The 27,816-nt window shown below is 38.5% G+C and overlaps 1 protein-coding gene across 5 annotated transcripts; it reads left to right on the top strand.

The window, feature by feature from the left end:
• The first annotated feature begins 163 nt into the window (after nucleotides 1–163).
• On the top strand, nucleotides 164–26,311 carry MYH4 (myosin heavy chain 4). 5 transcript variants are annotated; one of them, XM_001113779.4, is made up of 40 exons: nucleotides 164–269; nucleotides 473–521; nucleotides 3,018–3,260; nucleotides 3,696–3,839; nucleotides 4,201–4,357; nucleotides 5,097–5,124; nucleotides 5,219–5,333; nucleotides 6,172–6,264; nucleotides 6,420–6,483; nucleotides 6,634–6,732; nucleotides 6,856–6,959; nucleotides 8,759–8,897; nucleotides 9,494–9,612; nucleotides 9,714–9,863; nucleotides 10,412–10,582; nucleotides 12,105–12,414; nucleotides 13,276–13,346; nucleotides 13,933–14,020; nucleotides 14,103–14,220; nucleotides 14,542–14,665; nucleotides 14,760–14,896; nucleotides 15,027–15,282; nucleotides 15,947–16,189; nucleotides 16,504–16,680; nucleotides 16,900–17,045; nucleotides 17,325–17,415; nucleotides 17,501–17,890; nucleotides 18,377–18,503; nucleotides 18,930–19,048; nucleotides 19,176–19,372; nucleotides 20,816–20,999; nucleotides 21,079–21,244; nucleotides 21,342–21,466; nucleotides 21,736–22,044; nucleotides 22,646–22,849; nucleotides 24,202–24,327; nucleotides 24,418–24,588; nucleotides 24,675–24,779; nucleotides 24,876–24,971; nucleotides 26,047–26,311. In XM_001113779.4, exons 3-40 carry the CDS (start codon nucleotides 3,057–3,059, stop codon nucleotides 26,197–26,199), a joined length of 5,820 nt encoding a protein of 1,939 aa, XP_001113779.4. In that variant the 5' UTR covers nucleotides 164–269; nucleotides 473–521; nucleotides 3,018–3,056; the 3' UTR covers nucleotides 26,200–26,311. The 5 variants fall into 5 exon arrangements, with proteins under 5 accessions (XP_001113779.4, XP_077826500.1, XP_077826502.1 ...); XM_077970372.1 differs by having other exon boundaries at nucleotides 197–269; nucleotides 476–521; XM_077970374.1 differs by lacking the exon at nucleotides 5,097–5,124 and having other exon boundaries at nucleotides 4,201–4,389.
• The last annotated feature ends 1,505 nt before the right edge of the window (nucleotides 26,312–27,816 follow it).

Genomic DNA, 27,816 nt, shown 5'->3' with positions numbered 1-27,816 from the left:
GAAGCCCTGAATCCCCATCCCCTATCAAATGCCTATAAAGAACCCTAGATCATCCTCTGTCAAATTATTTATAGGTGTCAAGAAATATTTCTAATTATATCCATTCACAGCCACAGTCAGTGAATATTGTGCAAAGAGATTGCCAAAAATGGTTTTGCCAAGTAGGTTCCCAGCTAGGACAGCTGAGGTGGCTGCTGTGTTTGCAGAATGGTCTCTATAAAAGTGAAGCTGAGATGCCTCGGTCCCGTCCTTCCTCAAAATTCTTGAAGGTATGTATATGTGGAAGAACACTTACTTTTACATTCCTGATGATAATGATTTTTCATTTAAGGGATATCTACTGCTTCCCAAATTTTAAGTATTCTTTCCAACATTCTTAAGGATGACGTTGTACACAATGTAGTTACCAGTATTTTGTGACTAAATGGGGAAAAAAAGAATCCCGCATTCTTTTTATTTTTTCTTTCAACAGTAGTTGTCTGCTTTGAGCCTGCCACCTTCTTCATCTGATAATACGAGAGGTAAGAATAATTTATTATTACGCTCTAAAGAACAAAGGAATCTCTATATTGCTACATCTTAATGAGCTACCATTTTATTTTCTAGTTTAGTATTGGGAATAGGATATCAGGGCAGCTGTTCCTTAAAAATGACTTCTCATAAAATTTTGACTTTTCAGGACACTTAATCAAACAAAACTTCATGAAACTTCTCTTTCACATGTTGTTAGAACTTCAGAAAGAATGCAGCCATCATATGTAATATTTAATATGAACTACTACTCCAACATAACCTGTAAGGATATATCAGAGAGACCGAATGATAAAATCAAGATGTGTTTATCTGGAAGTTGATATTTCTAGGTGCCCATCCAGGCTTTTCACTGATTCTATTTGCCTGGGTCAAGCCAGTTAGCCTTTATGTATCTCGAAATACAGTGTGTTGCAGTGGAATTAACAAACCTGCAGTTAGCTGAACAGGACTCATGTCCCAGCACTGCCACTTATCATCCACCTCTGTGACATGGAATGACCCTTAACCTTTCTAGGCCTTAGTTTCCTCATCAGTAAACAAGGAAGCTGGATTCTATTGACTGCTAAGGTCCTTCCAGCTCTTGCCAACTGTGACTGAAGTCAGTGGTTTTCAAGGACACCTCCACAGAATCAAAACATTTAATGGAACTCTGCTAATGGAGAATCAAAACATGTAATGGAATCCTGCTAATTGTGCATGTGCAGACATGTACTTTTAGTATTATGTTAAGGGTATATATAATCACGAAAACCTATTCTACACTTAAGAATTATTTTAAATGAATTTATATTTAACATGGCAGCTATATTCATTTAGAAAAGAACAGAAAACACTGTTCATGTGGAAATGCTGCTTCCTCAAACTTGAGGCAAAGATCACTGTGTGGGTGGATTCAAGGACCCCTTGCAACAACCTGAGGCTCTGTGGGGGCTTGATCCACAAGTTGGGAAACAATTAATCTATAATAAGACAGGACATGGGAAGGGTAGCAATCATCTTTCTGTGTTTCCTGAATTCACTGCATTATAGTAATCTCCACGTGGCCGTGTGTTGTTAATTCAAAGTTGCCTGGTGTAAAAACAAACACAGAAACAAAATATAATGTAATATAATAACATTTCTTCTTCAAAGAAAAAAAATCTAACATTAAATGATCCAATATATGTCCCCTGAAAATATGTCTAAGTTTCACAGTGTCATCAGGACGCTTTTACAGGTAAGACTGATTTTGAAAATAGAGTATGTGGAAATTCCATACTTAACATTTTAAGGTGAGGGAAAGTTTAAGGCGGATAACAAAAGATCAAGACTCTGGAAGGCCTGCAGAAGATGGTGGCTATTGCTGTTGTTGCCATCATTGCTGTCATTGTCGCTGGCAACCAACACACTTCTGCTCCCCCGAGGTCACCTTCTTTTATTCTGGCCGCTCACCCTGTCCTTGCCATCAAGACAGCAGGACTTATTTTATTTTCTCATAATTAATTTGCCAGTGGGGAAAATTTTTAAAGTTCATTTTGGCTTGAAACTTTATACTGGCTATCCATATCAGAAAAAGTATTTAGATTAGTTGGTATTTTTACAAAGAGGAGAAGAAAGAGATTATAAACCTAAGACAGTAAGAATCAGATTTTTAAAATCTATTATATTGAAATCCAACTAAAAACAAAGAGAAATACAGACTAAACATACACAATCACTATAAAATTTTATTAAAAATCAAGAAGTTCTTTTTCTCCAAGAATCTTTTAAAGTTGTTTTTGGTTTAGATAATACTTCTGACTTTCAAACAATTTAAAAACTAATAAAAGAGACTTTAATTTTTACTTAGGGCAAAATTATACATTGGATATTCAGCTTTCATTATAGTTATTTTTTCCCTTTACTTACCTGTCAGTTAACTAGATGTTTATTTGTAATTATTAGATCTGGACTTATGTCCTGAAAGAACAGGTGTACCTGTCCACGTTCGATTTTAGTAAGTCTGACATCCAATTTTAGTAATTGGGTATGAGAGGAATATTTGCCCAAAGATCTGTATTTGAGTTTTTAAGACAGGTTCACTTATATTGTAAAGCCACTGGAAACAGTTATTGTCCATTTCTTCATATCATCACAATGTTAAGAGGGGGAGGTTGGAAATAAGAAAGAAAAGAAAAGCAGCAAGAAAAAGAAAAAATTCTGAACATGCTTGGAGCATCACAAATGTTGCTGATTGAATGTTGATTCCTCCACATTTCTCAACTAAGGTTTACAACATAGAGGAATGAACTTAGGCTTAAAGTATCACAAAAATTAAGCTATCAACATAGTGCTTTCAAATCAATGAGCTGATCTCTCAGCTCCTTGACATAGTACACAGGAGTGGTCCCTAAAGGCAGGGGTGGGGAAACAAGCATGGAAAATTAAGCACATTAATATGAAATCAACAGAACAATTCTCCACCCCAGCCCTGAATCATCATTTGGCTCTGTTTCTTCCTCTAGGTACACCTAGTCCAGAACTGCCATCAGTAACCTGCAGCCATGAGTTCCGACTCTGAGATGGCCGTTTTTGGGGAGGCTGCTCCTTTCCTCCGAAAGTCTGAAAAGGAGCGAATTGAAGCGCAGAACAAGCCTTTTGATGCCAAGACATCAGTCTTCGTGGTGGACCCTAAGGAGTCCTACGTGAAAGCAACAGTGCAGAGCAGGGAAGGGGGGAAGGTGACAGCCAAGACCGAAGCTGGAGCTGTGAGTAAAAACATCTGGAGCTGATTAGACTCTGCCTCATTTGGGGTTAATTTAGGTGATACTTATTTTTTTTTATTTTTATTTTTGTTTTTTGAGACGGAGTCTCGCTCTGTCACCCAGGCTGGAGTGCAGTGGCGCGATCTCGGCTCACTGCAAGCTCCGCCTCCCGGGTTCACGCCATTCTCCTGCCTCAGCCTCCCGAGTAGCTGGGACTACAGGCGCCCACAACCGCGCCCGGCTAATTTTTTTTGTATTTTTAGTAGAGACGGGGTTTCACCGTGGTCTCGATCTCCTGACCTTGTGATCCGCCCGCCTCGGCCTCCCAAAGCGCTGGGATTACAGGCGTGAGCCACCGCGCCCGGCCGATACTTATTTTTTGACCTGGCCTTTTCTACTACTTATTTGATGTGCACTGGCTCCTTCTTTTCTTAACAGACTGTAACGGTGAAAGAAGACCAAGTCTTCTCCATGAACCCTCCCAAATATGACAAGATTGAGGACATGGCCATGATGACTCACCTGCATGAACCTGCTGTGCTGTACAACCTCAAAGAGCGCTACGCAGCCTGGATGATCTACGTGAGTACCCTTTCAACATTATTTGTCACTCACTCCACATACTACACATTAGCCAAAATAAATTAAGGGCTTTAAATAAATTTGGTTATTGCAGTGTTCTTTTATGACCAATCATTTGGTTAATGTTGTAAACTCTGATATGTTTTAAAATGTACATGTGGAAAGCCATTTACTTAACTGAATTAGTTGAAAAACTGAAGTATTCTGTGCAGCAGTAATGATGGAGGGAGGCAACAAATGAATGAAACTTTATGAGAACTAACACAGTACTTAGGTCCCCCTCTGCTTGCCCTTAAAGCAGTATTTCCAAGGTAGATAAATAAGGTGATTGCTGATTGAGCAACCCTGTCCTTTCCCACAGACCTACTCGGGCCTCTTCTGTGTCACCGTTAACCCCTACAAGTGGCTGCCGGTGTACAACCCTGAGGTGGTGACAGCCTACAGAGGCAAAAAGCGCCAGGAGGCCCCGCCCCACATCTTCTCCATCTCTGACAATGCTTATCAGTTCATGCTTACTGGTGAGTGAGAATTACAGTTTCCATAGTCATTTGTAAAAGAGTTGTATACTGATATCAGAAAAAACATGGGGCTAGTATTCTGAGAATAAATGTTCAGCACAAACATGATAATAGAAATAATAAAATTAGGGAAATATATTTAGAATAAAATGCACTAGTTCCAAACAGAGAAGAAATTTTGTTTAGATTTCTATGCTAAGCACTAGTTCCAAAAATAGGGGAAATTTTGCTTAGATTTCTGTGCTAAAATCCAAATTAACTAATGCTAGTTCTACCTCAAAATTAATTAAATTTAGGCATCAACTCTGCATTTGAATTATAGATAATACATAATCTCTCCTAAAAAGTAAGTTTTGAAGTCTCACAGTGACAAGTTATCACAAGCACAGTATAAAACTTTAAATTGGACATTAACAACCTGACATAATTTTGAACTATGAACCAGGTGACAGGATGGGACACAAAATTGTTATTAATCTGATATTGATAGATTATTCTCATGGATAAAATGGTAAAATGATGCATTACATAGTCTATACATCAGAAATGTAATGGGATTATTAATTAGTACATCTTTGATACTTATTTTTAGAAAAACCTTACGAGAAGCAAAGCACAAATTCATATAGTTATTTTTGCAAATGGGGAGTTTTAAAAGACAATTTTGAGTTTGTAAGTACTGTGTTGCTGTGTGTTAAGGGTGTTTTTCTAAATATTATCTTTGGTTTCTCTTTCACAGATCGTGAAAACCAGTCAATCCTGATTACGTATGTAGATTTCACTACTTTCTTTCTGTTTTGATCATTGTAGTGGCTACTACTACCTTAGATTCTGAACTTTTCTTCTGTTTGAACTTGATAGTGGAGAATCTGGTGCAGGGAAGACTGTGAACACAAAGCGTGTCATCCAGTACTTTGCAACAATTGCAGTTACTGGAGAGAAGAAAAAAGAGGAACCTGCCTCTGGCAAAATGCAGGTGGGCATGATATTCATCTAAGGACAGAATAACAGATTTTAAAATCTAACCACTTGCCCATCAACAGTAGACTGTATAAAGAAAATGTAGTATGTATATACCATGGAATACTACGCAGCCTTAAAAAAGAACAAAATCATATTTTTTGCAGCAACATGAATGCAGTTGGAGGCCATTGTCCTAAGCGAATTAATGCAGGAACAGAACACCAAATACAGCATGTTCTCTTATAAGCGGGAGCTAGACATTGAGCATGCATGGGCATAAAGATGGGAAGAACAGACACTGGAGACTACTAGATAGGGAAGGGTAGGAGGGAGGCAAAAGCCAAAAAACTACCTATTGGATACTATCTATGCTCATTACCTGGATGACAGGATCATCCATACCTCAAATCTCAGTGTCATGAAATACACCCATGTAACAAACTTGCACATGTATCCCCTGAATCCAAAATAAAGGTTAATTTTTTTAAATTGACCATGGTGCTTCAAAATCATAGCAGCCCATTGCCAAGTGATGCCAGAATTTGGAAAATAACTCTTGGAAGGGCTTGTGAGAATGAGATGAATAGGGCAACGTATTGGCAAGTATAATAGGAAAAATTCTCACAATCATTTTTTAGGTGCTTTTCTGGGCCTGGGGGATGCAGAAGTCAAGACCAGGTCACTGGAGTGTCCCACTCCCCTTCCCAATTTACCTTCCTTTTAACTCATTTTAGAAAGCCTTTCTCAAAGCTACAGAATACTGTTCAGGGGCAATGGGGAACGGAAAGAGGTCAATGGCAAATTATTTACTGCAACTTTTTTCTTTATCTGTCTTATTCATTTCTCTTAAGGGGACCCTTGAAGATCAAATCATCAGTGCTAACCCCCTACTGGAAGCCTTCGGCAATGCCAAGACCGTGAGGAATGACAACTCTTCTCGCTTTGTAAGTCTCTTGATCTTCATTTTCACGTGAGGATCATTTCACTGGCTCTTCTGTGCATGCGGTGTCAACATTTTTTCCATCTGCTTGGTCCACAGCTAAAAAAAATAGCTTCTGACTTTTAATGTGTACAACAATCCCTCCTTTTCCTTTTTAAGGGTAAATTCATCAGGATCCATTTTGGTGCCACAGGCAAACTTGCTTCTGCAGATATTGAAACATGTAAGTTAATAAATATTAGTGATTGAGAATCTTTTTCTTTGTGGGTACATGTTGGAAAATCCTGTACTTATTTCTGTTGTGTGAAATTTTCAAACACTAAATTTTTCACTGTGGTATCTGCTTTCAAATGAGCTTAATCTGACTTTCCAGATCTGCTAGAGAAGTCCCGAGTTACTTTCCAGCTAAAGGCTGAAAGAAGCTACCACATATTTTATCAAATCATGTCCAATAAGAAACCAGAGCTCATTGGTAAGAAACATCTTTGATTTATTTCTACCAAAGAAGAATAACAGCCCTTCTAAGAAGCCCCTCTGAAATGTTTCTGATGACCAAGTAACGCTGTCTATATATTGTTCTTTTCCATGTGTTCAGAAATGCTTCTGATCACCACCAACCCATATGACTTTGCGTTTGTCAGCCAAGGGGAAATTACTGTGCCCAGCATTGATGACCAGGAAGAGCTGATGGCCACAGATGTAAGTAATAGGTACAAAGTAGTAACCAGTAAATTCATTTTCCAGTGTACAACACTCTCCTCTATTAGGGTGGAAAGCAGTGGCAGAAAGACTATAAACAGGTAATACAACCCTTTGGACTTTCTTACTCTTGGAAACAAATTATAGGATATTTCAAAATCCTCCCCTTACATGTGTTAAAAAGCCTGTAATAAATGTTGGGTCTTTAGTATTCCTTAGCTAGTAGGCTCCTTTTATTCTATCTTATTAGTCATTTTTGGTTGATATTTATGGTCCAATATTGATGTTTCTCTGCTATTTTATGCCAGACCCCACACCCAAGATCCTGGGAAGGAACTGCAATATTATTACAACTAAACATGGAACTCCCACTGTTCTTCTGCAGTCACATGTAAACATAAGCCTCATTTTGAATAAACCTCTGTGGGTTAATAATATATCCCTCTGTACTCTCCAAGCAACATTAGAAGAAGTGGGTTGTCTACTTCAGAAACATTCACTTTGGGGACTCCATAAGCCTTTATATTTATTTTTGAAACTACACACTCTTTCCCCACTACCACCTCTTTTTTAAGGAATATTACTTTTTGGCTTACTTTCTTTATATGTAAACTTTATATATATTTCATGTTTTCTTTTGATTTCTGAATAATCTTCTTTATTTTTAACTTTAATATCAATGGGACTATCCCAAAACTCCCAAGTTAGGGTTGACAGCGCTTTTGCAAAAATGCTTTTTCTATTAAAATATTATTCTCGAGAAGTCAATAATTCATTTGTGTGGCTTCATCTTATAAATATCAGCTTGTACTCTCTATAACTTACTATTATCTTTGTCTGTCCAAAAGTGATAGGGAGTTAAGAAACACACCCTAGTCTGCGAGGTTAAAAAAATGTAGCAGTCTTGCTCTAAGTCTTCCGTAATAATGTCTAGTTTCTGTAAATAGGTAGGGTTAGTGAGCCGGAAGAGGAAGGCAATAATCTGGGGAAAGAGTCTTGGTAAGAATGGTAAATAAACGCATTTTCCTCTGCCTGCTCTGAATCCTGCCCCCATTTAAAAGCCTTTTCAAAGCCTATGTGGGCAACTAAAAAGGTAATCAAAATTCTATAGAGAAAAAAGACACAGAAATATTACACTAAACGGCAAAGTTCCTTCTTTTCACAAATGTCTCTTCTCTGCATGAGAAATAAATGACTAGGTAAAGTTTGCTACCCCAGGCATCTCATGGTCAGCTGAGCTGTGTCTTGCTATCAGAGACGCATGTGGAGAAAGACTCACAGCCATTGCTGTTCTCCTCATACCCTCTTTCCAACTTTATCGCTCACACTCATTAGAGTGGGAAGGTAGACTGGGATTATGTATTAGGATAAGACAAATAGGAGAAGAAGGAGCAACAGAGAGACTTGCGAGACTGGAGAAAAGAAACAAAAATAGCCAAGAGACCATGAGGAGCATGTGCCTGAGAAGCAAAGGGGGGCTGGGGTGGAGAAAAGGGGCAAAGTACTAGTCTTGGCATCCAAAGTCATGGCTCTGAGTCCTGGTTCAGTGAGTGTGGACAAGTCACATCATATTCTGTGACCAAATGGACTCCTGACTCAAATGGAAAGACGGATGCATACCTCTTGGTGTTGCCATGTGGATCAAAAGGTGAAGCATATGACTACCTTTTGAAGATGGCAAAGTGCTAGTCAAACATAAGGCAAGGCAAGATGAGAAAAAAGTGGGAGACAGCCCCGGTGTTCTGAGGGAGTGTTCCATGGTGCCAATTGGGGATGAGTAAATTCAACTCTTTTGACAGAGTGCTGTGGACATCCTGGGTTTCACTGCTGATGAAAAGGTGGCCATTTACAAGCTCACTGGAGCCGTGATGCATTACGGGAACATGAAATTCAAGCAAAAGCAAAGGGAAGAGCAGGCAGAGCCAGACGGCACAGAAGGTACCACCCCCCGTTGCTATCTTCCACTTGACAGAACTGACACAGTGAGCTTTTCAGAGGCAGAGACCGTGTTTTTACTTTCTCTGACCTAGTTCGTGAAGGGCAAAAGTATTATGAGAAGGAAATTACACACTGCCTGACGTTTTACATTATTGAGCAGATTTGTGATTTCTGCTCATTCCATTCTTCATTGGCTTCTCGTAAGCTCATATCTGCTATTTGACTAATACATTTTTTATTTCAGTGAATAATTTGTGTGCCCACATGCACTGGAAGAAACAGAGATCTGAATATTTCTGTCGCTACTCCTCTGGGTTAGGGTTTCTCAGATTATTTTTATCTGTGGTCTACTTTTGCAACGTTAAATATCACAGAGAGTATCGATTCCCCAACCTCCAATTTATCATCACAAGAAATGACTAAAATTAGTGAAAGTGGTGGCAATGCTTTTGAGGCAATATGAACAAATGAATAGGTTTCAATGACATTTGCACATATTACTTTTTGAGTAAAACCTTTTTTCTTTGTCATCATCATTTAAATTTTAAATTGTGTAAGCCATGGTCAGTTTCACCATTCTCACCTGGTTCACACAGTTGCTGACAAAGCTGCTTATCTGACAAGTCTGAACTCTGCTGACCTGCTCAAATCCCTCTGCTATCCCAGAGTCAAGGTCGGCAATGAGTTCGTCACCAAAGGCCAGACTGTGCAGCAGGTAAACATGACTTAAACTCTCTGATTTATTTGAACCGCAAGTGACTCAGGAGTTCATCACTGTTTTCAATTTAAAAAACTAAACTATCACTCCTATTGAAGGTGTACAATGCGGTGGGTGCTCTGGCCAAAGCCATCTACGAGAAGATGTTCCTATGGATGGTCACCCGCATCAACCAGCAGCTGGACACCAAGCAGCCCAGGCAGTACTTCATCGGGGTCTTGGACATTGCTGGCTTCGAGATCTTTGATGTGAGTTGTGAACTGACAGAAGATTAGTAAGTGCAAATCCTCAGTCATTTTATCAATCTTGTTAGAGCATACAAGATCACTTTTACAAAATGTACCTTACAAAATGTTCAAATGTAATTCCTAGTGAAAAGAGTCTTTGAAAAGATATGAAAAGTAAATAGGTATAAATAGGAAAAGAGAAAATTCTATTCTTTTCAGTCTAGAAGTCTCAAAAGTTGATTCCTGAGAGGTTAACATAGTCAAAATCTATCCTGGATCCAAGCAGATGAGCATAAAAACACCTTTTTAAAATTACTCTAAGGGAATATTTTAGAATCCTCATTTAACAGTATTTTGCCTAGTATGCATGATCTCATGCAGTTACTTGGAAAACAAGTATTCAAAGAATCAATTCTACTTTGTTTAGAATTCTGTACTAGGAAAACAATCTGAAGGTTTATAATTTAATAAACCAAAATGCTTTAAATTCATAAGAAAATACTAATAGATACTCTGTAGATAGAATACTTAAGTTATGAGTAATTTCCTATATTTATCTTGTCCTGTAGTTCAACAGCCTGGAGCAGCTGTGCATCAACTTCACCAACGAGAAACTGCAACAGTTTTTCAACCACCACATGTTCGTGCTGGAGCAGGAGGAGTACAAGAAGGAAGGTATCGAGTGGGAGTTCATTGACTTCGGGATGGACCTGGCTGCCTGCATCGAGCTCATTGAGAAGGTTCATATGACTTTTCTAGCTTTCAAAACATGAAAACCAAATTGCTTGCCTTTCTGTGCTTAATCACACTCCCTGTTCTCAAAGAACAAGCAGTGCTGTTTCCTGACACACTCGTATATTCTGATTGGATATGAGGTATGTCCCAAGCGATCTGTTATTAATAAGTAGAGCAGTTTGTAGAAAAATGATTCTCACTCACACACACATGGATTCGCATTTATCCCTCTAAAAACTTAATTCTCTCTTTTATTCTTACATGATTTCATGCATATGGGAGAAAGGGATGAAATTACAGCTATTCCTCTGGGTTGTGTAATTAACCCTGGTGCACCCATGACAGTGTATTGTGCAGGTATCATCATCCCTCATGTGTAACAAGGCAGGCTCTGTCAACATGTCTTAAAGATCGGAAGGTTAGTCCTTCAACTCTTGCAGTCATTAAGTCTTTCTCCATTCATGATAACTACTGAGTAAACACCAAACCTCTGTATCACTTACCTAGAAAATGGGCCCTGAATTCTCCATTATTAAGGGGGTGGAGCAATAGTTACATCAGATCTAGATATGTTAACACTCATCAAGCAATCGTTAAACACTTCCAAAAGTATCTTGGGAGCTTGTCATGTACTTGTTGATATCAATAAAGTGTATGTGTGAACCCTACCCTAAGCAGTGGGAAGGGAAGAGTAAATGCAATCGCCACCCAGGAAAACTTAAAATACTCAGGTTAAAATTCACAAAAATATGAAAGGTAAGAGCTTAACAGAAGACTAGGTCTGCGTAATTTGGGGAAAAGATATGTTAATTTGGTGATATAATATCTCTACTATTCATGAAAACTTTATGGTCCTCAGAAAAGGCATTTATTTTATTCTCTAGTATTTCAGTTTCTGTATCACCGAAATACTCTTAGGGATACAATTTGTGAATTTGTTAAATCATCAATGTTGAATTTTCTTTCACTCTTTCCTATCAAATACATTAAGAAAAAAGCCAAACTCTTAGAAAGCAAAACCAAATTACTATCATTTAACTCCACAGTGATGGAGAACATAGGCTAAAGTACAGAATTTTAATGATACAACATAAGATGCACTTTTCCCCTAGGAATGGATCATTTTTAGTCCTTACACATAATCTCTCTTCCCTTCATACTTCTGTCACCTCTAGATTCGAGGTAAAGGAAGTTATATTTTCAGTAGGAAAGAAAGTAGTCAGATATATACATTTATGGAATAAAGAATTCAATTTTGAAGTGATGTTTTCAGAATCTGGTTTTATACACTGAACATAAAGTGTGCCAAATGGTTCAGATGTTTTTTTTTTTTTTAACTGAGTCTTTCTAGCAAGCATATTTCCCATATGTTCTGGGTACATAATGATTACTTTACATGTCATGCCTGTTTAATTTATCATTCAAAGTCTTCTTTTGAAACACTGTATTTTCAGTTTTCCATCAACCACATGGAGCATAACGTTCTGAGGGGCTCATGATATATCATCCCTTTTTTCCTGTTCTTAGCCTATGGGCATCTTCTCCATCCTGGAAGAGGAGTGCATGTTCCCCAAGGCAACAGATACCTCCTTCAAGAACAAGCTGTATGACCAGCATCTTGGAAAATCCAACAACTTCCAGAAGCCCAAGCCTGCCAAAGGCAAGCCTGAGGCTCACTTCTCGCTGGTGCACTACGCCGGCACCGTGGACTACAACATTGTCGGCTGGCTTGACAAGAACAAGGACCCCCTGAACGAGACTGTGGTGGGGCTGTACCAGAAGTCTGCAATGAAGACTCTGGCTTTCCTCTTCTCTGGGGCACAAACTGCCGAATCAGGTCATGTTTAATAGCATTAATATGTTACAAGAGTACAAAATAGATAAACACTGTTCAACAGAGACATATGTGGTTACAGCAAAACCTAACACGAAAACACTGGCCAATAGGCGCCTAATGAAAGAAAGTGTATTTAATAACTGCGGTACAGTTTTACAGTCATAGACTTTCAGAGCTAAGTGACACTGGATCATTTAGCCCACAGCCTGATTTCATTGATGAGAAAACACGAATCTCAGACAGGTTAAGTGATTTGCTCAGGATCATAAAACTAATGTGTATCATTTTAATAGTATTGGTTCTTTCAAGGTTCTCCAGCTAGGCTGGAGATAAGGAAACCCTTTGTCAGGGCCCTAGTGCTTGCGGAACTGAAGTTCTGTTCTCTTAAGTGCCCTAACACCAGATGTGCAAGTAACACCATAGAAACACAGGCAAATGGGAGCCAGGATTTCCCTGCAGGCGAGCAGAGGCTCACCTACCTGGGACCAAGTGTGCAACTCTGCCTGTTCTCTGAGTGATACCTGCACACACGAGGCATTACTACTCTGTCTCCTTGGCCCTTCCTTCAGAGAACAGACATTGCTGACTTGGAGTAGGAGAGTCCCATCCCCTACCCACATCTACCCTTTACACTCGCAATTCTTTTGTCGTTGGTTTTTTCCTGAATGCCTATCACGTGAGACAAATCTATGATTCTCTTAATCTACAATTGAGGGAGGAGAGATATGGAAAGAATAGGAATGATGCGAGTGAATGAGAGCAAATTTAAATTCTAAAGGGGATTTTGGCAGTCCTGATGTCTATGGATAGTACTTGAAAGGCTGTGGCAAATAACTTTAATTTTTCCACTTTGTTTTTTAGAGGGTGGTGGTGGAAAGAAAGGTGGCAAGAAGAAGGGTTCTTCTTTCCAGACAGTGTCAGCTCTTTTCAGGGTACAGTATATTCTTGAATTACAGATAAATACTTTCATTAAAAAACTGAAGTATCAAAACAGAAAATTTTTTTAAAGATATCTGTGGTGAAAGTGAATAAAGTAGTACAGTATATTTTTTAGTAGACTACTAAAGGTTTTGTAAACTTTTTAAATGCCTTAGGGAAAAAATTAACAACAAAAAAAAAACAAACTATGTATCTCTTCACAACAATCTTTATGATACGTGAACCACTGCCCCTGAGTCCTACATCCAAGAGATCTGGTATTGCACAAATTTCACATGAAATCAAACCTTCTTTTAAAAATAACCACTGTATTCAATTACATCTCCTTCATGTGACAAAAATCTCAATACAAAGTTCCTCTGACTGGTGGTGCTTGAGAATAACAAACTGAAATGAACTGATTTTGTGTAATCCGTAATTTCCTACCTATGCTCCATATATGTGATTCCTCTCTGTTATGAAAATTTGTTTTTCCTTGAGACAGCTCATTAAAATGTGAAATGAAAGACAAACATTGATAGGGACTGTCATGTAGATGCAACTAGAAATGAGTATAAAACTTTTCATGTGGTTCCACAGGAGAATTTGAATAAGCTGATGACCAACTTGAGGAGCACTCACCCCCACTTTGTGCGGTGCATCATCCCCAATGAAACTAAAACTCCTGGTAAGACATTTCTGATATCCAGACAAGCTCCAGCGTGTGTGCAATAGACCAGGAAGTATGGCATGTGGATTCATTCTTTTAGGTGCCATGGAGCATGAGCTTGTCCTGCACCAGCTGAGGTGTAACGGGGTGCTGGAAGGCATCCGCATCTGTAGGAAAGGATTCCCAAGCAGAATCCTTTATGCAGACTTCAAACAGAGGTTTGTGTCTCATTATTTTTCCCTTTCAATGTCTTAGTCTACATCAAAATCACTGTATAATTCAAACATTTTAAAACTTTTCTTTGAAAAGTGACATGCAATTATTTTAAAATTGATCATAAAAGAAAGAATCCTAGGTTTATATTATCGTAAGTTTGTCATAATATCTTTCCAAGTTTTACATAAAGCACTGTCTGACTTTTTAAATGGCATTTTGTTCACAAAAAATCTATCATCTTTTCAGTGATAGCTACCAAATGTTCCACTGGTTTTTTTTCGGTGAAGAAAAACCACATTTTTATATTCTTTTTATTCTGACAGATACAAGGTTCTAAATGCGAGTGCTATCCCAGAGGGTCAGTTCATTGACAGCAAGAAGGCTTCTGAGAAACTTCTAGGGTCTATTGACATTGACCACACCCAGTACAAATTCGGTCACACCAAGGTATCACCAGTCCAAATTTCTATCTGTCATAATTCTATCACTTTTAGACTTTCTCCTAAGTGGAAATAACATATTTAACTTGTTCTTTCATAAGGTTTTCTTTAAAGCTGGCCTGTTGGGAACTCTAGAGGAAATGCGAGATGAAAAGCTAGCTCAACTCATCACGCGCACTCAAGCCATTTGCAGAGGGTTCCTGATGAGAGTGGAGTTCAGAAAGATGATGGAGAGGAGGTGAGAGCCCACACACAAGTCTTCCTTCTCCACACTTTCATAAATGAATCCACTGCAGTCATTACTTTTGTTGAAGGATGATCACTTTCCACGTTATTCTCCATTTGCATCTTTTTTTCTTTTCCTACAGAGAGTCCATCTTCTGCATTCAGTACAACATCCGTGCTTTCATGAATGTGAAGCACTGGCCCTGGATGAAGCTGTATTTCAAGATCAAGCCCCTCCTCAAGAGTGCAGAGACAGAGAAGGAGATGGCCAACATGAAGGAAGAATTTGAGAAGACCAAAGAAGAGCTGACTAAGTCAGAGGCAAAAAGGAAAGAACTAGAAGAAAAGATGGTGACGCTAATGCAAGAGAAAAATGACTTACAACTCCAAGTTCAAGCTGTAAGTATTATACATTACACAGTTCAGCCACATCTTATTGTTTTTAATGTTTTAAAATGAATGGTTTCTACTGAAACATTTGTTCTGATTGTTTGCTGTTCAAAAACACCAAGACTCGGGCATAAAGAAGCAATAGATGCAAAGTCACATATTATGCTGCACATGTTCATATGTGCATTCATGCATGGTTTGCTCATCAGTGAGCAAGATCATAAAAATATCAATAGACATTTTCCTTTCTTTATGGAACCTTCTCTCAGATCAGATTATTCTTTCTTTAGTATATTTTTGTGCATAAAAGAGAAGTTACGTTGTTTTTACCAGGGCAGAGAAATGGCTAAATTAATCCCCTCTTAAATGTGAGAAAACTGAGTCCTACAATGAATGAGTGACTTTTCCAAAGTTGCAAAGGTTAGTATAGAGGCAGATTTTTGTCAAATTTCCCTGATTTGGACTTCCACACATGAATATCTGAAGGAAATTTGTTATTATACTTGATCAGTAGATGACAATATTAACATTTTGTCCGTTTCATTTTAAAAGTTAGGAACTTGTATACATGTTGACCAAACTGGCAGTCACTGAAGTTTCCACCTTTTAATAAATTATTGTGTGCTTGTAGATATAGCTCAGACAAATGAAAATGCTTAATTTCTCCCTGTAGGAAGCAGATGCCTTGTCTGATGCAGAGGAAAGATGTGATCAGTTGATTAAAACCAAAATCCAACTTGAGGCCAAAATCAAAGAGGTGACTGAAAGAGCTGAGGATGAGGAAGAGATCAATGCTGAGCTGACAGCCAAGAAGAGGAAACTGGAGGATGAATGTTCAGAACTCAAGAAAGACATTGATGACCTTGAGCTGACACTGGCCAAGGTTGAGAAGGAGAAACATGCCACAGAGAACAAGGTACAAATCATGATCCATTTTAGAATATTTATAAGTACCTTGATACTGAAGTATTTTAATTAAAAATTTAATCTGAAGATGATTGAATATGAAAAATACCACTGTCATAACTATGTCATCTCTTTAGTCTTCACCACCTCAATCTACTTACTTGACCTTTGCCTCATATTTTTTCAGCCATTATAGGCCTGTGTTACCTTCTGGTTCTCATTTTCCATCTCAGGCTGACATTATCCTAAGATACTACAGTATCATGTTTTTCATCAAGATAATAGGTTGTCATTGACATTCCAGTCATCTGTTCAAATCTAAAGGTGAAAAACCTCACAGAAGAGATGGCGGGCCTGGATGAAAACATTGCAAAGCTGACCAAGGAGAAGAAGGCTCTCCAGGAGGCCCATCAGCAGACCCTGGATGACCTGCAGGTGGAGGAGGACAAAGTCAACACTCTGACCAAAGCTAAAACCAAGCTAGAACAGCAAGTGGATGATGTAAGTGTGAAAAAGAAAATGTTTCCCCTTGCGATGAACTAAACAACTGTGACACAAAACCAGCACTGATGCTCGTAAGCCTTTAACGCTTGGTCTGTGAATAAAGTTCTTGTGCTATTTGTTGTATCTTTAAACTTTTTTCTTATGTATCTTTGAAGGCTACTAGCATAGGGTTCAGTGCTTAAGAGCTGAAATAAATAAAATGTATTATAAATTTAGCTTGAAGGATCTCTGGAACAAGAAAAGAAACTTCGCATGGACTTAGAAAGAGCCAAAAGAAAACTGGAGGGTGACCTAAAATTGGCCCAAGAATCCACAATGGATATAGAAAATGATAAACAGCAACTTGATGAGAAACTCAAAAAGTAAGTATGGTATAATTCAGCTATAACCTGCTTGTTGTATGTCAATGCAAATGAAACATACGCTAAAAAGATCTCCAAAACATTACATCATGACATATGGAAAAAAATAATGACATCTTTGACCTTTTTATTTAATTAAACTAATACATTATTAACCTGTCAAATATTGTACTACTCACTCCTTCAACACCAGTAGTATAAAAAAAAACTTAGATTATACATAGAAAAGAAGATTGGTAAGAGAACTGATTATAAGCTAATGTACTGCTCTTCTAATAGGAAAGAGTTTGAAATGAGCAATCTGCAAGGCAAGATTGAAGATGAACAAGCCCTTGCAATGCAGCTACAAAAGAAGATCAAAGAGTTACAGGTAAGTTATAACCTCCACCTTTTCTGAGCATTACAGGAAACAGAATTGACATAAATTCACATTAATGTGGACATATCACAACCAGGCCCGCATCGAGGAGCTGGAGGAAGAAATCGAGGCAGAGCGGGCCTCCCGAGCCAAAGCAGAGAAGCAGCGCTCTGACCTCTCCCGGGAACTGGAGGAGATCAGCGAGAGGCTGGAAGAAGCCGGTGGGGCCACTTCCGCCCAGATTGAGATGAACAAGAAGCGGGAGGCTGAGTTCCAGAAAATGCGCAGGGACCTGGAAGAGTCCACCCTGCAGCATGAAGCCACGGCAGCTGCTCTACGGAAGAAGCACGCAGACAGTGTGGCTGAGCTTGGGGAGCAGATTGACAACCTTCAGCGCGTCAAGCAGAAGCTGGAGAAGGAAAAGAGTGAGCTGAAGATGGAGATCGATGACCTTGCTAGTAACATGGAGACCGTCTCCAAAGCCAAGGTCTTCATTAACTTGTGCCCTTTTCATCTTTATTTGCAATAATTCAAAATGACCAAGTTTATATATGACTATTTTTAGCCAAATTACATAAACATTAGATGTCATCTAAAGCTTAAACTTACTCCTAGTACACATTATTGTATTGAATCACTTAAGTTCTCTTAACTTCTTTGTAGAAACACTTTAACCTTTGATACTATTACCATGAAAAAAATATATAATTTAAAAAAGGTTTATCTAAAAACCATATTCTACATGATGCAGAATTTAAATGATGTTCACACTTTCAAAGAGAATATAATTTTGACAATCATGTGTTCATTATTTAGCCAAATTAAATGCCTTTACTACTGTATAGCCACCATGCAAGATTGATAGAAAAGTAAATAAAAATCAACCTCTTTCCACAGGTAGTTACAGATCTCTAAATCCCAGCCTCTGGAATAAAAATGTATTGTCTCTTCCTGTTTTCTACTCTCACCCCAGGGAAACTTCGAGAAAATGTGCCGCACCCTAGAGGACCAGCTTAGTGAAATAAAAACAAAGGAAGAGGAGCAACAACGCTTAATAAATGAGTTGTCAGCCCAGAAGGCACGTTTACACACAGAATCAGGTCAGTAAATAAATAACATCAGCCTTCAGAGAGGTGAGGGATGAAAGGCAAGCCTTTACCTATCAAATACAAGTACTTTCTCAAGCTCTGTACGTTCATTTATCACGTCTTACATATTCCTCCATCTTTTTGTTATGAGACAGTAAAATGCAATGATTCTAAGCTACAATTGAGGGAAAAAATTAAGCTCCCTGGGCTCAGGAGATTTTTGTTGCCTCAGCATTACTCAAAAAGTCTCGAATTCTAAAATATCAAAGAAAACTCACACATTTTTTAAAAAGCAAGAAATAACCTTCTCAACAGCACTGAAAATCTTGAGGGTTTTTTTCATCATATGAAATAAGAGGGTTACAATGTTATTCCATTCTTTAAATTATTGTTTACCTAGACAACAGAACTAAATCATTGATGTTTTGTCTTCCACAGGTGAGTTTTCGCGACAGCTAGATGAAAAAGATGCTATGGTTTCTCAGCTATCCCGAGGCAAACAAGCATTTACACAACAGATTGAAGAACTAAAGAGGCAGCTAGAAGAGGAGATGAAGGTGAGAATTCTCCAGCTGATACTTTCAATCACTTGAATTGTGCAACATAACACACTATTGAACTTTGCACAGAAAATTTCAATGATCAGAAGATAAACTTATATCACATACTTTTTGGTTGGTCTAGGCCAAGAGCGCTCTGGCCCATGCCTTGCAGTCAGCCCGCCATGACTGTGACCTGCTGCGGGAACAGTATGAGGAGGAGCAGGAAGCCAAGGCTGAGCTGCAGAGGGGAATGTCCAAGGCCAACAGTGAGGTTGCCCAGTGGAGGACCAAATACGAGACGGACGCCATCCAGCGCACAGAGGAGCTGGAAGAGGCCAAGTATAGGCTTTTAGTGCGGGGCAACGGGCTGGGGAGCAGGAAGAAATAAAAGTGAAGGCAGTGAAGGAAAAATAGAAGAAAGAGAATATTCCAGGCATGGGGAGGAGAGATGAAAGACTTCAGCATATTTTATTATACGGTGGTGGATTCCACCATATTCTTCTTCTTAAAGTCCACTGTATATCCACTGGAGAATGGAATGAGACCAGATCCTTCTACCCATTCTGGTCCAGAGCATCTTAAATTTCTTTCCACAAAGATGGATTATTAATTATCAGAATATTCTTTATGAATTAAATAGAATTAGTATCTTTCAATAGAAGGAAAAATTGAGACATTGAGACTATCTGGTAAATTATTATGAGTATTACAATGAACAATAATCAGTTTTTCCTTACCTGGAGTATTGGATGTTTAGATTAAGGTTGTCATATGCTGTCATTATTTCAATTAACAACCTATATCGATGAATGTATTCACTAATTACACATACTGTTTGTGGACTACAGGTCATGAGATTTACACATTTACACATAGAAGGAAAAAAAGCATTATATTCCTAGTGAAGGAAGCCTTTCTAAATTTAATTTATCTCAGTAGTTGTTAGAATTAAACAGAATGAAAGAGTTTAGCAAGCATTTCCAGAGGGAGTTCTAGATAAGAGTGTGGGCTGGGAAAGGTCATGAATTGCGTAGGTTAGTGAAAAGAGTAGTAGATAAGATTTTGGAGGAAATTTGGGAAATGCAGTAATGCAGTAATACTTATTATCGGAGGCCACCAAACCCAGAAAGTTACTGATTCATTGTATGACCTTGAACATATCACTCTGGGCTGCTGTTTCCTCATTTGCAAAAGAAAGAGACCCATACTAGAAAATGCTTAAAGATACTATTCAATGCTAACCATTCCTTGGTGATATGCCTCCTGTTCATGATTGCCATTTCTTCCTCAAAGTAAATAAAACTCAGCCCTTTTCCACAAGTAGTTACAGATCTCTAAATCCCAGGCTTCAAAAGAGAAATGTATTGTCTCTTCCTGTTTTCTACTTCTCACCCCAGGCAAACTTCAAGAAAATGTGCCACACCTTGGAGGACCAGCTTAGTGAAATAAAAACAAAGAAAGAGGAGCAAATTTTCACATTGTCCACTCAGCTCTAGTGCTAACTTATATTCTCTCTCTCTCTCTTTCTTTCTCTCTCTCTCTCTCACACACACACACACACACACACACGTGCTTTGTAAACATGTTTGGCAGTACCTGAGATGGATAACAATAAGAACTCAACAGGAAACCAGAATTCTAAGAGAGTGAAAATATTTAGAAAAATTCAACAACTTGTAGACAACTCTTGGGGAAATATGCTTTCCTAGTCAGCAGCTTTATAAAGGGCACTGTGGTGACTCTGAATCTGCTCTTGGTCACTCATACTGACCCAATTTTCAGGAAGAAGCTGGCCCAGCGTCTGCAGGATGCTGAAGAACATGTAGAAGCTGTGAATTCCAAATGTGCTTCTCTTGAAAAGACAAAGCAGAGGCTACAGAACGAAGTAGAGGACCTCATGATTGATGTGGAACGATCTAATGCTGCCTGCATAGCTCTCGATAAGAAGCAAAGAAACTTTGACAAGGTGGTCCACAGTACCAGCTCCCCGGGGGGAAACTGACATCATTCTTGGTTTCAAAGGCTTATTTTCTATATACTTCCAGATTCTGGCAGAATGGAAACAGAAGTATGAGGAAACTCAAGCTGAACTTGAGGCCTCCCAGAAGGAGTCCCGTTCTCTCAGCACTGAGCTATTCAAGGTGAAGAATGCCTATGAGGAATCCCTGGATCATCTTGAAACTCTAAAGCGAGAGAATAAGAATTTACAACGTGAGTCATTGCAATCGTTCTATTTCAAAAATGGTAGGGAGATATCTTTTCAATTTTTCTTTCTACTGAACTGAAATTTGGTACTTTATTATTATAGAGGAGATTTCTGACCTGACAGAGCACATTGCAGAGGGTGGAAAGCATATCCATGAACTGGAGAAAGTAAAGAAACAACTTGATCATGAGAAGAGTGAACTACAGGCTTCCCTAGAGGAAGCAGAGGTATATTTTTCATTTGCTTAGCTCTGCATTATAAATAAATTGAAAATTAATAGCAACTGAGATCTCTATCATGTTGCAAATCTTTAGGGGATAACACATGTAATTCAGTGAAAAATACTGAATTGTACCTTGAGAATGCAGAGCTAATAGGATACATTAAGACGTATGATAGTTTGTGGGTTTTGTAATGCCTTCTTGGAGAAATTATCATAATGTGAAAGAAATAAAAAGCTCTTTAGGTAACCTAAATAAATGTTGCTTTTATTAAGGCATCTCTTGAGCATGAAGAAGGCAAAATTCTTCGCATTCAACTTGAGCTAAATCAGGTGAAATCTGAGATTGACCGAAGAATTGCTGAAAAAGATGAAGAACTCGATCAGCTAAAGAGGAACCACCTCAGAGTTGTGGAGTCAATGCAGAGTACACTGGATGCTGAGATCAGGAGCAGAAATGATGCTCTGAGGATCAAGAAGAAGATGGAGGGAGATCTTAATGAAATGGAAATCCAGCTGAACCATGCCAACCGCCAGGCTGCTGAGGCACTAAGGAATCTTAGAAACACACAAGCAATACTGAAGGTATGCTGGGGAAAATACACATAGTGTTGTACAGTCTCAGTGGCATTGTGTAACTCAAATTTTCAAGTTTTATGAGGACTATGTGTCATAAATCACCTAAGCATCATGGTAATCAGTTCAAAATTATACGCACAAAACTGAAAAAGAGCTTAATTCTGAAAGGCCCAGGATAGATTTTGCTTTGTTATCTGCAGAAAGCACTGTGGTGAGGGGTAGGGAGACAGAGGAAGTGATGAAAGAGTTTGGCTACATGCCACTGCTTAAATCACTTCATTAATCTGGACTTCAATTGCTTAATATGTAAAATAACACCATTGGACTAACTGAAGTCTAAAGATACTTTCCTGATCCAAAATTTCATAGAGCTAGCAATGGTATTTTTTAATGATTCAGGGTCTAAAATAATAAAACATCATGCTCTTTTGAGTAGAACTGCAACCCTCAACTACAAAGAATTTATTATTAAAGGTACTTGCAGATTGTTCCTATCTAATTGTACTCTAAGTCATTAAGATCAAAGAGTGTACATGACCATAAGTTTGCACTTGCTTTAAGTGGAGCATAAGTAAGAGGCTTTTTTCTCTTTTTTCTTTCTGGGTAGGACACTCAGCTACATTTGGATGATGCCATCAGAGGCCAAGATGACCTTAAGGAACAACTGGCAATGGTTGAGCGCAGAGCTAACCTGATGCAGGCTGAAGTTGAAGAGCTCAGGGCATCCCTGGAACAGACTGAGAGGAGCAGGAAAATGGCAGAACAAGAGCTTCTGGATGCCAGTGAGCGTGTGCAACTTCTGCACACTCAGGTGAGGTTCAAGACTATGGTTTAGCAAATGTACTCTCTGAAGCTGAAGACAATTTGAGAAGGTAAGCTTGTTTATAAAGCAAAACATAATCTTGGCAGGTGCCCCTTCCTGGAGCTCTAGAAAATGTAGAGGGTGCTGTAAGGATTTACTGGGACCTAGCTGGTTCACGAGTATATTTATGGGCTGGCATAATCATGTTGATTTGAAATAATCTGGAATTCTAGAAACTTTTATTAAAAAAGCACAGAAGACCACCTACAAATAAACATACACACAATATTTGTAGCTGTCTTGTCTTACGCAACTCTAAGCTACAAAAAGATAGGCAAATCAAATAGAGGAGAAAAACAAAAAGCCACCAAATGATATTTATGTATCACATATGCACAGAATGCTAACCTCATGGGATACAAAGAGAAGCTCTTCAGTTCAGATTCATGGAGGCCATTATTAATACTAGTTAGGATTTGTTGTATATAGTGAATGTGTTAAATAAATGGTGGTATATCCTCACAATGGCTAATATGTAACCACTCTAGTATGCATTTATTGCCATGGGAAGATGTTTACGGTATAGTAAGCTAAAAAAGCAACTTAAAAATAATATAGGATGTGTGATCTTTTTTCCCATATAAACATACAGGAAACATCCAGAAAGATAAATAAAAGTTTATCCTTTATCTCTGGTGAGAGCACAGTGATTATTTTTTGTCTCTTGTCTGCTAATTTGTATGTTCTACTATCTTTTACAATAAATATTACTGTATACTTCAGAAAGTTGCACTATATAGACATAACTATTATAGAAGTGTTAAAATCACATGCTTTATATAACTTTAAAATCAAATTAATATGCAACCTTTTTCTTATTAACAGCATCTGAAGTTGACTATTCCAAATACTGTCAACTTGCCAAAAACAGAAGGGATTCTTGGTTCATTTTTAACCCAACAAGACTACTATTTATGCATTTGTAATATGGAGCCAACCAACATGAGTTAACAGCTAAGAATTATGGATTCATTTTAAATGAGCTGTGGTGTGGTGCTGCATGGCACAGCACTTTGAGTTTTGTGGGTTGTGTTTCATGTTTACAGATGGCAATTGGTAATAGTTGAATATGTTTGATATCAGAAATTAGATTTTACCTAGAATAATTTAGAAGTGTGATTAATAATAGAGATATATATAGAAAGGAGAAAAGGCATAAACTTAGAACTATCTTCTAACTTGGTTTTTATTCTAAACATTTCTTATGATCAATAATTTATGCCTGTATACACTAGGTAAAATGACAATGTGAATTGCTATAATTTAATGTGCTTCTCTTCTCTTTCATTAATTTGAAACAGAACACCAGCCTGATCAACACCAAGAAGAAGCTGGAAACAGACATTTCCCAAATCCAGGGAGAGATGGAGGATATCATCCAGGAAGCCCGCAATGCAGAGGAGAAGGCCAAGAAGGCCATCACTGATGTAAGCAAGATGAGCATTTGTCTTACTGACACATGCCTGCTGCCTGCTATCACCAGAATTCATTATTTTCATGATTTATTTGCTAACTAGGCCGCCATGATGGCTGAGGAGCTGAAGAAGGAGCAGGACACCAGCGCCCACCTGGAGCGGATGAAGAAGAACATGGAGCAGACGGTGAAGGACCTGCAGCACCGTCTAGACGAGGCTGAGCAGCTGGCCCTGAAGGGTGGGAAGAAGCAGATCCAGAAACTGGAGGCCAGGGTGGGTCTCCACAACTTCACTCAATTCCTAGCCTACTCATGTGGCCAGTTATAGCCAAACTGGTGACTGTCTTTGTTCCCTTCCAGGTGAGAGAGCTTGAAAGTGAGGTGGAAAGTGAACAGAAGCGCAATGTTGAGGCTGTCAAGGGTCTTCGCAAACATGAGAGAAGAGTGAAGGAACTCACTTACCAGGTGACCACTGTTTTCACATCTTCCAGGCCTACAGCTTTCAAGAAAATAATGAGTTGTTTTAAAATAATGGCACTATCTATTTGCCCCCTCTTTCAGACTGAGGAGGACCGCAAGAATGTTCTTAGGCTGCAGGACTTGGTGGACAAATTGCAAATCAAAGTCAAAGCTTACAAGAGACAAGCTGAAGAGGCTGTGAGTATCTCCACAGTGGAAATGAAAGGTTCAGATGCAGATCCAGGTTTTGTGGGGCCGAAAGTTTATAGAATTTAGGGGGCTTTCTTTAAATTGGGAATGCATAATTAGGTATAAACATGAATATTTAGAATGAGAAAAATGAACCATAAATTACTGGAGCCTTAGCGATTTGAGCTTATTTCTTCCGAGACCTGTTTAAGCAATTTTCCAGACAGGTTAACATAGAAATGTTTCTTGGTTGCAATCCACTTCCCTCCCTATCTAGAACATTCTACAGCCCCCAACTCATATGGATTTGTGCAAATGAGGGTATGAATTCTAAGCCTCATTTAACTTCATGATAAATCCATCTTGGAACTTTTGTTTTTCAATTTGGCTGCAGTTATCTTTTTCATTCTGTTAATTCTGAAACCTTCCTTAGGGTTCTTGGCACCAAATGCCACTACCTCACCTATTTTTTAAAGTTTGTTTTTTAGAAACAAGATTGAATTCAGATCCCTGCTACTTTGTTCTTCTGGTTATCATTGCAGCCTCTTCAGTTTTCCAGAAAGAGAGTCAAGTGAGAAAGAGACTTGAGGAGGGTCATAAGCACATTCATTTACATAGGCAAGTTTGTGGGATGCGTTGCTCTCAAATAACTATGTTACTAAAGAATAAGGCTTTTTTCTTTTTCTTTCTTTTTTTCTTGAGACAGAGTTTCGCTCTTGTTGCCCAGGCTGGAGTACAATGGTGCAATCTCAGCTCACTGCAATCTCTGCCTCCTGGGTCCAAGAGATTCTCCTTCCTCAGCCTCCTGAGTAGCTGGAATTACAGGCATGCACCACTACGCCGGGCTAATTTTAGTAAAGACAGGGTTTCACCATGTTGGCCAGGTTGGTCTCAAACTCCTGACCTGAGGTGATCCACTGGCCTCGGTCTCCCAGAGTGCTGGGATTACGGGTGTGAGCCACCATGCCTGGACAACAGACCCTTTTTCTTTCTCATTCATGAGGCAAATACTGAAGTAACAAAAGCAATAACAATCAGAAAATGTCCAATTTTCTTGTTATCTCAAATGTATCTCTGTTCTCAGGAGGAACAATCCAATGTCAACCTTGTCAAGTTCCGCAAGCTCCAGCACGAGCTGGAGGAGGCCGAGGAACGGGCTGATATTGCTGAGTCCCAAGTCAACAAGCTGAGAATGAAGAGTCAGGAGGTTCACACAAAAGTCACAAGTGAAGAGTAATTCATTCTAATGGAAGAAAATGTGGCCAAAGAAATGCACAAAATGTGAAGTCCTTTGTCACTGTCCTGTATATCAAGGAAATAAAATCTTTAGATAATTTTGCATCTAAAAATACATTTGTCCCTTAATTATAAGCTCTTTGTGCTATTAGAACTAATGCCTTTATTCAACATTTGTGGAGCTCCTACTATGTGCAATCAGAGATGACAACAAAAATGAATGTGGGCAGTGAACTCAACTTTAATAGAAGGTAAATGAAATAAAGTATTCTGAGGAGACATGAAGGTGACAAATGCACTCTCAATTCCATTCAACCAAGTTTACTGAGTATCAACTATATGTCTGGTACAGAAATGGACATCAAAGATATGACAGTTATCCTTCTTTGAGGAGTTCATTCCAGAGTGGAAAATGGCAATTCGAACAGATACACGCTGTATGTATGTCCAACATACATACTCTGACATAAGTGTTAAAAACAAGTGTGGCAATAACATAGAGTGAGCTGCTAACTTTGGAAATCCAGAGAGGCTTCTCGAAGGAGACTATGAGCTAGTTCCTAAAAGATGACCAGACAGTTATTAGGTGAAAGAGAAAAAAAATATGTGATCATTCAAAGAAAAGAAAACAAGCATGAGATTTCAGCATAGTTTTAGCATAGGCTTCATGAGCAAAGGGGAGCAGATGAGGCCAGATACGGAAGTTAAGGCCTGGCTGTGAAGGGTATGGCCTCATATGTAGTGCTAAGGAATAAGGACACACATCGAACTGGTCCAATTTCTTGAAGAGTAGAGTTGACACAATTATGGCAGCAGTATGGAGGAATGAGTAAGGTGGGAAAGATCAAAGCCTGCAAAGACTATTTAGGAGGCTATTAAATGGTCAAAATTAGAGATGATAGTGATGGAAATGAACAAGAATGCAGAATGAACGCATAGTTCTAACAGTATAAAGAAAGGGCTTGAAAGAACGGAAGAAGTTAAACAGTTTCACAGCATTCAAACCTCCCAGTTACTTTTGGTTACAGATTTCATTTCCCTTTGGAATAATTATTTTTCTCTGAACTTTCTCCTTCCCCAAGAAAAACAGACAGAACTTTTTAGATAAATCTTTTTGTTGACCTTCTAATTCTACATACAGTTCTGCTTACTTATTAGGAATACGTCACCTACGCCATGATGAAGATGAAGTTCTGCTTACTGTATGTAGAATTAGAAGGTCAACAGAAATACTTATCCAAAAAGTTCTGTCCATTTTTGCTCCAGAAAAGGAGTCTGACTTTTCTCAGTATCTTGTATATTTTAAGGAGGAACCATAAAGGAAATTTAATTCTTAATTTCAGAAAGAATATGACCCAAATTTTATCATAACCATTGCCATAGTGTTCTTCTCTTTGATATTTTCTTAAAATTTAATATTTTGCTTCTTCCAAAAATACGAGAATACCGATCTATTCTTTTATAGTGGTGCTGTCTTTTCAAAGTTAGGCTTTTCTAATGGAGGGGCTGCTTTGGGAACTTTCCTTCCCCAGTGTGGGAATCCTAACTAGCAGTGAGAAGCTTGCTTCATAAGAGGAGAATTTTAAAGGGGTAGAAAATAATTATTAGGAATACTTCA

The sequence above is a fragment of the Macaca mulatta genome, chromosome 16 (assembly GCF_049350105.2).
Source record: "Macaca mulatta isolate MMU2019108-1 chromosome 16, T2T-MMU8v2.0, whole genome shotgun sequence".
Lineage (NCBI taxonomy): Eukaryota > Metazoa > Chordata > Mammalia > Primates > Cercopithecidae > Macaca > Macaca mulatta.
The sequence above is the reverse complement of the archived record's forward strand: the minus strand, read 5'-3'. Positions and strand labels throughout refer to the sequence as shown.

What these genes read in the sequence shown, in the direction of transcription:
- MYH4 (XM_001113779.4), top strand. Translation starts at nt 3,057, where the DNA reads ATGAGTTCCGACTCTGAGATGGCCGTTTTTGGGGAGGCTGCTCCTTTC. An exon ending in CAATGAAACTAAAACTCCTG is followed by an intron (nt 14,021 to 14,102) that starts GTAAGACATTTC and finishes TCATTCTTTTAG; the next exon opens with GTGCCATGGAGCATGAGCTT. An exon ending in AGACCGTCTCCAAAGCCAAG is followed by an intron (nt 17,891 to 18,376) that starts GTCTTCATTAAC and finishes CTCTCACCCCAG; the next exon opens with GGAAACTTCGAGAAAATGTG.